Raw genomic sequence first — 12,054 nt, forward strand, 5'->3', positions numbered from 1 at the left:
ACTTTGCATTTGTTGGAGAAAGTAGCATTTGGTGGTGGGTTAAAGTGGCATTTAATAATGGTACAATAAAATATGTCATATTCTCTGCTGGCTGTGTGTGTTTTTTCCTTACCCCATGTGTGCATTTAGGCACCCACATCTGATTTAATAATAATAATAATAATAATAATAATAATAATAATATGGTATAAAAGGTGTACCAGGAAACCTGGTATCTTTTATAGAAGCAATGCATGTGAATATTATCACCATTAAAAGTAGAGTCAAGTTATTAGGCAAACTGCAGTTTTTTATTTTTTAGAGCTAGCAGTGCAAACAGTTCTCTTCCTTGAAGCCCATACACTGCACTGTGCAACACAGTGTACTTGTTTGGTACATACATTGCCAGCTCATCAGCTGCTTTTCCTTCTGAATGCTGATTTATTCAGGATTAATAATCTAATACCTATTAACAATTAGAAATATTTGAAAAGCATAAAATGTCTTCAGTACAAGAATGGTTACATTTGACTTTTACTAACTTGGTGGATAAGATTATTCTAAATCCACTTTAAGGAAAGCCATATAAAAAAGCACTGCATCAAGAACCACAGGTGAAACCTAGACATTCAAGAGTGCACTACATCTCTTTCTAGCCACATTCTGAACCCACAAGTAACATGTAAATGCTTTTAAAATGTGTGAATACAGCTGGATTAGGTTACAAACCACTACAACATTTCTTGCAATCTCTGCTGAAGCAATTTGTCTTCTACCCATTTAATGTACACACAGTAAATTATATACAGTTAGGATCCTGGGTACATACCAATTCCAAAATAGCTAAGAAGAATGTTATGTGAATTGACCTTTATTGTAAGTGCCACCAGCAAACAGTTATACTTTCTGTAGAGGCAGCATCTAGAAATCCTCACAAATATATGAGAATATGGTATGTCGTGTGGAAGGTATATTCATAGCTGGCAACTTTCCCCTTTTTTAAGGGAAATTCCCTTATTCCAAATAGGATTCCTCACAAGAAAAGGGGAAAGTTGACAGCTATGGGTATATTTAAGATAGAGTAGGAGAGAAGCTTGAACAAAGAAACTGAAAATTGGTTGGAGCAAAGCATATGAGACATAGAGCAACATAGTTTGCTGTGCACGAGAGGGTTATATGCAGTAAGCAGGTAAAAGATACGTTAGGATCCAAAAGGCTTCATTTAAAGATACTATGTGTCTTTTTTGTAGCTTCATCCTTCCTCTGGATAAGCTGCCCTGACAGCTCTGGAACAGCATGTTGGAACTTAGTCTGACCCAGCTGGGCTCTTCTTATGCATAAAGTGTAAAGCTTTCAGGCTGCTGGTGAGAAGAATTGCATCTTTGAATACTTCTCTAATTAAAAACAGAAACCATTTCACATAGAAACATAGTCTGTTAGGGAGACTGTGAGGCATGATATGCTACTTTCCCCTGACATGCTACCTTTCCATGTAAACGATTCCCCCCACATAGGGAAACATTAAAAGTGCAACATGTACACACCCATTGCTAGCCTAAAGTGGTATATGTTGCCCTTAAGCAGATAATTTACACAAAAGCGCTATTTGATCTTTCAATAGATTTCACATTACGCCTACCCAATTTTCCAGGTAAATGAAAGTATGTGTTGGAAAAATATCGAGGTGGTCAGAATAGTATATGGACAGACTTAAAACGAAGAGATTTGGACCTACGCCTGGTAAAATTGGCAGAAAGCCAGATTTCCTCCATTTTGGGACATGTAGCTTATAATTTCAGTCATTAAAAAACAAAAGCGAAAGACATGGAAGAAGATAAACACCCACACAGTAACATATTGTTTGATTTAACTTGCTTGCTAGATGAACTCAGAGGCTGTGGGAAATGAACGAAGGATTAACATCGGATTGATTTGTGGGAATCACCTGGACTAACTTAGAAGCAGAACAAATGTGAGATGATCACCACCCCCTGACGTCAGAGCATGGGAAGTCAAACAAAGATTTACAATTTGACATAATATTTGGGCTGTTTGATTATTTTATAATTTGGAATGTTTTTAATGTAGCTTTTATTGGATTGTTAAATTGGAAAACTTAATAAATATTATTTAAAAAAAGAAGTAAGCCCCACCAACTTCAGTTGGACTTGCCCCCAAGTAAGGATTGTGTATAGGACTGTAGCTTCAGTCAGGGCTATTTAAGATGTCTCCCATCCCACACAAGCACTTACACATAAGGAAACATGGAAGTGTGTGAAATAGCCCACATGGCAGCTGAAATCACCCATTTGCTCATTGGGAGGATCTTCCTCCTCCCAAGTCAAAACTTTTTCTGCTTTTCCAACGCAGCATTTTAATGAAGTTAAGACTCGCACTGAAAACCTTATCATGCTGAAAAACCATTTTGTAGAAGGTATCAATAGGCAGGTCTCCATTTGGATCGGCATATTTCAGTGTTGTAATTGGAGTGTATAATGTGTTGGTCTGGTGGCGAAAAGGAGGGTTTTCGGCTAGAATTATCTTCACTGTATGCTGTAAGAATGAGAAAAGAAGACATGATAACATTCTGGAATTGCACCAGACTGAGAGTGTGTATGTAAATATATTTGGAATGGGGGTGGAGAACGCAAAGAGAAAAAACAGGGGAATAAAATCAGCATTTTAACTCAATATTGCTGTTTGGGTTGCTTACATTGTTCCAGCAATGATGTTTTGAAAGTGAGTTTACTGGAAGAGGAGGAACAGTTTAAAACACACACACACACACACACCTCTGACTATTTTTAATCTGAAACTGCTATATCAGTGACACTCTCAGAACATTCCTTCAAGATAAGTGTCCCCTATCAGTAATAGAGTACTCCTAGTTTCAAATGTGTTATTTGTTTCTGGAAAAATTTTGACCAAAGAAATGGAATGAAGCTTCCACTATCACCCGCCCACTCACCACCAATCGTGTGCTCACCACAACCGTTGCTAACAATCGCCAAAGTTATTGGCCACTGCCAATCTCCCGTCTGCTCACCACCACAACCACCAATCCCCCGCACACTTACTTGCCGCCAAACGTGCTTTTGCCAGTCATCACCAACAATCGCTAAAGTTATTGAGCTTTTTTGGGGGGTCACAACTGATCCCCTGCCCACCCACTTGCTGCAGAAAATTGCCACCATGTCCCACTCTGTATTCAGTATCCGTGTATAAGACGACCCTCAATTTTTGCCTAACATTTTAAGGCAAAAAACATCATCTTATACATGGGAAAATATGGTACATAACATAGTAACACACACATACAAACCACCATTTAAAAAGGTCATAGACTGTTAATTAGTCAAAAACTTGGGAGAAGAGGAATGTTTTTGCCTGGCGCCTAAAGATATGCAATGAAGATATTATCCACTTGAGCTCATCCTGAACATGCAAGTGATTTCGGTAAGATGCTCAGACAAAGGTTGGCCCATTGCCTAGTTACATTTGGCGTTGGCTAGACTCTTCCTGCCTAAAATGTTATTACTCACATTAACAGAGCCTTGTCAGTACAGATATTTTTAGACTTGGCTGTCACTTCCCCCCACTTTCATTGGATTGTAATTTCATCAGAAGCTGATGCTGAGCAATTGCCAGTCACATAATGCCTCATGGCTGGCGAACCATAATTATGTAACCCAGTCTTAAATTCCACAAAAACCTTCCAATGCATTACCTCTGCTATGTCTTCAGCTGTTTGTCCCAGGGTCTGGAAAATTTGCTTGTAATTTTTCAGGTAAATATTTACAAACATGTCTGCTGTTTCTTTATCTGCAGCTGAAAGATCCATGTTCATCCCATCTTCAAACACTTTTCTTTCAAACTCTGTAACCACGGGCCCTGGTTCTATTAAACTTAGACTGTTTGGGAAAATAAAGAAACAGGATATATTGTGTAAGTCATCTACTATATGCATAGTACCTACGGGACCGCCTCTCCTGGTGTGCCCCACAGAGGACCTTAAGGTCCATAAATAGCAACACCCTAGTGGTCCCGGCCCCTAAGGAAGTTAGAATAGCTTCAACCAGAGCCAGGGCCTTTTCAACACTGGCTCCGGCCTGGTGGAACGCTCTGTCTCATGAGACCAGGGCCCTGCAGGATTTGATTTCTTTCTGCAGGGCCTGTAAGACAGAGTTGTTCTGCCTGGCCTTTGGCTTGGAGCCAGTTTGATTCCCTCCCCCTCTTTCTTTTTTCTTTTTTTTTCTCCTCCTGTGATGAGGCTGCATTTTAATATTTTAATGTTTCTATATTTTAATTGTTGTATTTTAATATTGTTTTTAAATTGTATTCATTCAACTTGTTTTTATTATTGCTTGTTAGCCACCCTGAGCCCGGCCTTGGCTGGGGAGGGCGGGGTATAAATAAAAATTATTATTATTATTATTATTATTATTATTATTATTATTATTACTATTATTAAGTATATGCAAACCCTTAGTTACAGGGCATAAATTGGCAAAGAGTAAAGCCATGCAACATAGTGCTTGATTTTAGCATTAATTTTAATCCATATCCAGAAGTGAACATTCAAAATCACGAGTTTGTTTTCTTGCATTTGCATCTTGCATTTCACCCTTGGATATCCTTAGTAAAAGGCAATAGATTTATACGACCTGAAGATTGTATAAGAGTGGCTTAATATCCAGACCAGGGGTGGCAACCTAAGGGGTTCGTTTAACCGGCCCATGAGCTGCCCCCAAATTGAGCTCCCTGATCGGTGAGTCCCCGTGTGCTGCGCTAAACTGGTGCAGCACGGCACAGGGACTCGCTTCCGTGGTGCTGGAAATCGTGCCTGCACAGATGCCAGAAATCACATGCACAATCCAGCCCACAGAGGAATCTCCGTTGGAGTGAACCGGCCTGGGCGGGGTAAACCTTGCAGACCCCTGTCCTAGACACTCTGCCAGTCAACATCCGTCTGTCTCTAGAGACAATGGAGTGCACCTCCTGGGGTGAAGTTAAACAGCTGCTTTAGCAGCACCGAAGTAAATTTAAATTAAAGTACAGTAATAAATGAGGCAGGCTGTTACTTACTTAAGTTTAAACTTGAGTGCTTGTATGGCTAAACTTTCACAGAATCCTTCCACCGCAAATTTAGATGCAGCATAAACATCATTGAACAAAATCCCTATAGATTACAAAATAAAAATAAAGTGAGTTGCTAATCTTAATATACCCTGGGCTGATGATGAAACTATCGTGTAAGAGTCTCCTGTGTACCATACACAACATTAGATCAACATCAATTTAGGCTGTCAGCATTACAAATGCTTTTTTATTTAAGGAAAATTAGAGTGAATCACTGTCAAGGCCAAGAAGAAGGTTCAACGAACGTATATTTATTTTGCCCCTCTTTCACCTCTTGCCCAAAATATTTTGCAACAAAGCTCATTTACTAAATGGGATGAATGCACATGCCATCCTTCTTTCAAATCACCTCCAGTTTTCAGGAAAGGGGATGGAAAAGGCACCAGATGGTTCCCATCCCTTAGGTTAGGCAAATGTTTCTAAGTCCATGCAAACCGAAAGTGTTTCAGATAACATTTTGGATAACACGTAGGCAAGTAAACTTCAGTTTTGCCGTTGCTTCACCATAAATCTCCAGCCCACTCCTTTCCCCCAGAAGGGCTAGACACAACACTTCTGTACAGTCTTTGCTGTTGCTACACACTGTGGCAAAACTCCATTGACACAATGTTCTGGGTTACAATGCCACAAATAAGGGCATTGTGTTGCAAGAGCAGACTTTGCTCTTTAGCTGCAGATTGCAGCTCAGTTGCCTATAGGACTAAAATCATTGTCGTCATTGAACTTGTTTCTTGCCCGAAAACCACAAGCCAGCTATCTGGCATTCCTTTACTTGAATAAGGGAGGGAGGAAAAGCCACAAAAATCACTTTCTGCTGAATCAGGAGCAGAAGTAACCAGGGCTGAGATGTTTCAGCGTTAGCAAAACTTCAGCTGATGCCAGTGTTGAAAACTGAGATATGAAAGCTAGGAGCTAAAGGGCATCTTAAATCTAGGTTATGGGAGCAACAATGGAATGTCTAGGCATATTTTTGTAACAAGAACATAAAGCTGAAAATGAATGAAGTGCAGCTAAAACATTATGTTCATTTTTCACATGATCTAGTCCTTCCCCTGTCCCGTCCCCCCCAATATTCTACGAGGGTCTTTTCTCCAGTCTTCCGTGAGTAGCTGGAAGTGGGGAGACAGAAAAAGGTCCTCCTTCCCTTCCACTCTGCAATTTTAAACTGAAATCTTAGGTGCAGTACTGCGCCTAGAGCTCAGAAACTGCTTGTGCTAATGAAATTCCCTGATGCAAAATGCACCGTCTTAGAACAATGGGAGTTTTGAACACTGGCTGATGCAGAATTAATTCTGGGGAAGCACAAAGGGCAAATCTAAAGGTAGTGTTGCCACTTAAAATGGGATAAAAATGTAGGATGAGATATCTCTTGAATATGGGAACATAAGAGCCTTCTGGATCATTGAGTCCAGCACCCTGTTCTCACTGTGGCTAACCAGATGCCTATGTTAGATGCCCATAACCAGGAGCCTATTGCAAGAGTCCTCTCCTGCAGCTTCCAGCAACTGACATTCAGAGGCATAACTACCTCCAGCCGTGGGATCAGAGCATTAACCTGCAAAACACGCTGCAGTAACTAATTAGATGCAATATTACTTTGCCTTGTACTCCCATGACACTGCTGATAATCACGATATGGCCGCTTTTTCTCTTCTTCATGTCGGGTAAAATCTCCTTCAGCAGCCGGACCAACCCAAAGAAGTTTGTATCCATCACGTTTTGCATCTCTTTGATGGTCTGGCATTCAATAGGTCCAATGAGTCCCATGCCGGCATTGCTAACTGTATAAATGCAAAACAACAACAACAACGACCAGCTATCACTTGCCACTCAAGTTGCTCTTATTTTTTTCATGTGCAACAAACGTGTGGGACCACCCATTAACCCAGGTCTCTGGCCATAAATAAAAAAATGTAAAACATTAAGCACCATTGCAAATCAGAATAAAAAAGCTAGTATGAACCCAGCAGCAAAAAATCAATTTAAAACAAGCAAGGGGCAGAAATTAAAAGCATGAAATGTGTAACTTGAAAGGGGAATAAAAATCTTTTCCTTGGCTGCCTAAAAGACTGTAATGTAGGTACCATTAAGCCTTTATGGGGAGGGTATTCCATAAACTGGGATGCAGGTGGCGCTGTGGGTTAAACCCACAGGGCTTGCTGATCAGAAGGTCGGCGGTTCGAATCCCTGAGATGGGGTGAGCTCCCATTGCTCGGTCCCTGCTCCTGCCAACTAGCAGTTCAAAAGCACATTAAAGTGCAAGTAGATAAATAGGTACCGCTCCAGCGGGAAGGTAAACAGCGTTTCTGTGCGCTGCTCTGGTTTCACCAGAAGTGGCTTAGTCATGCTGGCCACATGTCCCAGAAGCTGTATGCCAGCTCCCTCGGCCAGTAAAGTGATATGAGTGCCGCAACCTCAGAGTTGTCCACGACTGGACCTAACCGTCAGGGGTCCCTTTACCCTTTACTATTCCATAAACTAGGCACCACCACCAAAGAGGCCTTCCCCCTTGTCACCTCCCACCTCAGTTCATTAAGCACAGGAACCAGGACAAAGACTCTTCTGATGACCATCTCAAGGGCTAGGCAGGTGACTATGGGAGACCAGATCCCAACATACCAGTGCTTTGCCATTTGCACCAGCTTACAGCCTGCTCCCAGGCCTGATTCAAAGTACTTGTTCTAAGGTTTGAAGCCTTAAATGCCCGAGGACCAGATGACCTGAAGGGTCTCCAGCCCCCATCCCTCACCTAGTTGCCCTGTTTTGGACCAGCTGAAATTTGCATCAACCTAGGGCAGTAATACAATCAGGAGTTACCAGAACAGGCAAGTTATTGTGAGGATGAAATGAGTAGGAGGAGAACTACCTTTAGCTCCTTGGAGGATTGGTGGGATATAAATGTAACAAATAAATATTAATTTTTACATTAAAATATATACATAAAACGAATGTTCCATTGGTATTCATTACTTGCCTAGGACATCAATCCGCCTTCCTGGGATGCTACTGACACACATTTTAATAGATTCATCACTGCACACATCCAGCTGTTTAATCTCTAAGGTGTTTCCAACAGTATTGCCTGCAGCTTCTATCAGTTTATCCTGTTTGGCCAGATCCCGCATTGTAGCATAAACTGCAAAAAAAAAAAAAAAAAAAAAGAGGAGGAAAATAAATATCACAAACAGCAGTATTTAGCCTTTCCTTTCAGAAGGGTTATGAAAATTAAACACTGATTACATAAACCTTCAGCTCCAGACTCTAAGGTCATAGAAACCTGAATATACTTCCATTTGATAGAGGCTCCAGATTAGAAGAAAATAAAACAGCATGGTCAGAACCCAACACATAATTAACCCATTGAAACCAACTGGTTGCAGCGTTCAGGGCTTCTTTTTGAACAGACATGTATAGAATTCCACTTCCTGAACACTGCAACCAGTTGGTTTTTCTCTCTTTTTAAAAAATGGCTTACTTCCATACAAGTGGATAGAGGATTGTGGCTGTTTTTTAAGAAAAGAGAAAGAAAAATAGTCAGCTGACGTTAAAAATAGAAATATTCCATCAATTCTAATTTAAACAGATAGATCAAAATAAACAGCTCCTGTGTAGCTTTAAGAGCAAGCCCCACTGAACTGAGTGGGACTTTTTAATAAGCATAGGACCGGGCTGTAAAATAATGGAGGCTAGTGACATTTGGCGTCTCCAAAAAAGAAAAACCCTTACACTTTTGTTTCTAAAATTAAATTGCAAAGCCTGCAAGGATGCAAAGTTGCATCATGTCACGCTACGTAAAGCTTTACTACTCAACATAGCTCACACTAGGTAATGTTCAGCAACACAGGTGAGCAAAATTAAAGAGAGAAGGTGTTGTAACCTTTGAATCTTTTCTGTTCATTAGTGGCCATTTTTACAGCCAACGCCAGCCCAATTCCTGAGGAGCAACCTGTGATGAGCACTGTTTTCTGAGCCATTGTGGATGGTAGCAGATGCGCTGGAAGGTTTCCCTTAGACAGTCTGTGGGTAGTCTGGTAGCTTTGCAGGACAAAAGCTTAATACTCCCCTGGATGCTTTTATTCACAAGACTTTAGGTGTCAGCAAATCTAAAGGTGCATACCTATGCATTACAGAGCTAAGAAGATAATCTCCGTATGGACAGCAATAAACAAAAATAGATGTTTGGGCATGGTTATATATGAAGGTTGCATAATCTGGCTTGATGATGCATTGTAGGGAAGTTAGGCTTCAAGGTTTCAGCAGTTTTTAAATTGAAAATTTGAACAAAATATGAAGGGTGGGTTATCATAATTTAAACAGGTAACAGGACTGGAGATCAACTATACCAAAACCTAGAGGACAATACTTTGCCCAAGTTGTATTTGCAAATTGCATGCATCCTTCAAATAGGTGCTTTAATTTAAAAAGATCTGAGGCAACTCAAAGTCAGTTGCTTCCTTAAAAGAAACTCAATTAGGGCCTTCAGTCTTGGCAGTCCCTATAACTATCATTGTTGGGCACAATCATTGTGGCCAAATTACATTCTTGCTGAAGCTACCCTTTGTTTCAGGCAGTACTGGTGTTGATGGCTGCTTGGACACTGAAGGACTAGCAGAAACATATCAAGGGGTTCCACAGCAGGGAGACACCGTCAAGGCTATCAAAGAATGTATGGTGGAGGCAGGCCGGGCTGGGGGTTTCTTGGTCTTCCCAATTTAAACATGCGCTATGTAACACTTCACATTCAGCATCTAGAAGAGGAAACAACTTGCCTTCTGTTATGTGCTGCAATATCTGTTTTCTGTTAGCTATTCCTGTTGACATTTTTTTAAAATGCCATGTATTTAAAAAAGAGATTAATCATGAGTAAAGGAGGCTTGTTGGGAGCAAAAGGACATATGTAATAGCCCTTGATCTGAACGTTATTGCTAAGGGAGACGCAGACATGAGAGGCTTATAGAATTATGAATAGCATGGCTTGCCCAGAGACACACTACATTCCTCTGATCTCTTTCTCATAACTGTGGGTCACCCGATAATATTAATTTGTATTGGGTTCAGAAAAACAAAAGGAAGGACTTATTTACACAATCCCAAAATTCCAGTACCACAAGGTAAACTGGTGCCTTTCAGTTTTTAAAAAAAATAAAAATTGGACAAATTTATGGATTTCCCCCCCTCACATGGTAACTACAGTAGTGGATATGTAACAGAAAAAGCAAGTAACACAATGTGTATTGTTTGTTTATTAATTCAATAATAATACATTTATCTGAAATATTCAAGTATCAGGAAAATAGTTAAAAAAAAAAATCCAGATCCTTCAGATTTCTCTTTAAGAGAAAAAAAAACCCCACCACACCTTTATTACTGTACAAATTACTTTAAAGCAGTAATAAAAAAATAGAATTGGGATAAATAGGAAGGGATTATGAGTCACTATGCTTCTCAAATATATACAGAGTTTGTATAAAATGGCACATCATTATATTCATGAAGACAATAAATCCATCTGCGGTTGACTGCTTGCCAGCACACTGTTACTTCACAACATTTGTTCCTGAAACAGATATTAACATAGGCATTAACAAATGTGAAATTCATGCAGACCTCAAGTTCTAGTTAAAATGAATTACTGGTCTCACACTAAGGACTTGAACAAGCATAATAATCACCCAACTGCCCTCCCCTTATTTGATACAGAGAAGGCCTTTGATAGGATCCTATGGTCTTCCTGGGTAATTTACAAATAGGATACTTTCCCCTGCCCCACTCATTCCTGGTAAGGAATGGAATAAGCCTATTTTTTTATTTGTATTTGGAACCTCTGACCTGTGCAACCCATGGATATACATTAGTGAGATCAGCAGTATCCATGCAGCTGTTAGGGAACAAGAGATAGTCATATTTGTGGATGACATGCTACGCACTATCACAAACCCAGAGAGATCCATCCCTACCTTGACAGCTCTTATATATGATTTTGGACACCTCTTGGGAGACAGCATTAACTGGTCTAAATCAGAACTTATGCACTTGATGATATCCTAATATCTATCAAATGCATTGAATTACATTATTCATAATGCTCTGTTTGCAATTACCATCAGGTAAAAACTAGTCCTGAAGAAAATTCCTCAAAACTGTTTTCAGGTTTAGGCTCCACTCCTATGCACTCACCTGATAGGTAAGCATTGAACAGTGGAACTTACTTCTGCAAAGGATCATGCTTTTTATTTTTGATTGAGCTCGTGTCCTTAAAAAAAAAGGGGGACCCTATATGCACTCTTGATACATTTGTAAAGTCTGTCCTAGAGGAACATTAATTAGTTAATACATCTTAGTAGTCATGCTTGCTCCACAAAATGTAACTCAAAGAGGGAACATTATCATCATTTGCCTGCCCCACCTCCAGACAAAGTGTACTGTGTCCTATTTGCCTAAGAAATACTATGGTACAGAAATACATACTTGAATTGTCCTTTACATCAGGTGAAAATTATGGAGAATTTTCAGAATTCATCTCTTTGTTGATATATTTTAGCATGCCACTAAGAGTTTGGAAGTCACTGCTATCACAAGTCTCATCTTCTTCCACAATGTGTGTCAAAGGATCAAAGGATGATTCATCTGGACTTTTTGGTGAGTCGTGAATTGTGTCTTTTGGCTTCCTACAAATTACCAAAGAATTGGATGTAAAAATGTTTTTTGGTTTTAATAAATTTCCATCATCTTTAAAACTTGGATCATTAGTGCTTGCAAATTTTCTCTGAGAATGCCTGTCAAAGTCTGGCTCTTGATCTAACCATTGATGAGTGGATATGTTTTGTGGGGCTGAGAGTTGCTTGATGCTTTCTGTTCTTTCATGGCCTGCAATTCTAGCTTGTAGTCTTGTTACTTCAGATTCCTAAAAATGTAATAAAAACAAATAAATCAACA

The 12,054-nt window shown here is 39.8% G+C and overlaps 2 protein-coding genes across 3 annotated transcripts in view; both read right to left on the reverse strand.

Annotated features, from left to right (window-relative positions):
* Positions 1-400: 400 nt before the first annotated feature.
* On the reverse strand, positions 401-9,346 carry LOC310846627 (retinol dehydrogenase 8-like). The gene is made up of 6 exons (XM_083743556.1): positions 8,996-9,346; positions 8,089-8,254; positions 6,720-6,895; positions 5,065-5,158; positions 3,707-3,890; positions 401-2,532 (listed from the first exon to the last, which is right to left on the reverse strand). Exons 1-6 carry the CDS (start codon positions 9,090-9,092, stop codon positions 2,293-2,295), a joined length of 957 nt encoding a protein of 318 aa, XP_083599682.1. The 5' UTR covers positions 9,093-9,346; the 3' UTR covers positions 401-2,292.
* A 997-nt stretch (positions 9,347-10,343) lies between these two features.
* CCDC18 (coiled-coil domain containing 18) overlaps positions 10,344-12,054 on the reverse strand; it is a 32,490-nt gene continuing 30,779 nt past the window's right edge. For both annotated transcript variants that reach the window (XM_083743210.1, XM_083743211.1), the window contains exons 28-29: positions 11,587-12,022; positions 10,344-10,675 (exon numbers count right to left, since the gene is read on the reverse strand). In XM_083743210.1, coding sequence (XP_083599336.1) covers positions 11,615-12,022 — 408 coding nt within the window. In that variant the 3' untranslated portion in view covers positions 10,344-10,675; positions 11,587-11,614. The remainder of the gene's footprint in view (positions 10,676-11,586; positions 12,023-12,054) is intronic.

This window comes from Podarcis gaigeae (assembly GCF_964106915.1).
Source record: "Podarcis gaigeae genome assembly, chromosome: 6".
NCBI lineage: Eukaryota > Metazoa > Chordata > Lepidosauria > Squamata > Lacertidae > Podarcis > Podarcis gaigeae.

Coding starts and splice junctions, on each gene's coding strand:
- LOC310846627 (XM_083743556.1), bottom strand. CDS start 9,092: ATGGCTCAGAAAACAGTGCTCATCACAGGTTGCTCCTCAGGAATTGGG. Junction 8,255..8,995: donor TGAACAGAAAAGATTCAAAG/GTTACAACACCT, acceptor TTTTTTTTGCAG/TTTATGCTACAATGCGGGAT. Junction 6,896..8,088: donor CGGATTGATGTCCTAGGCAA/GTAATGAATACC, acceptor TTATACAGTTAG/CAATGCCGGCATGGGACTCA.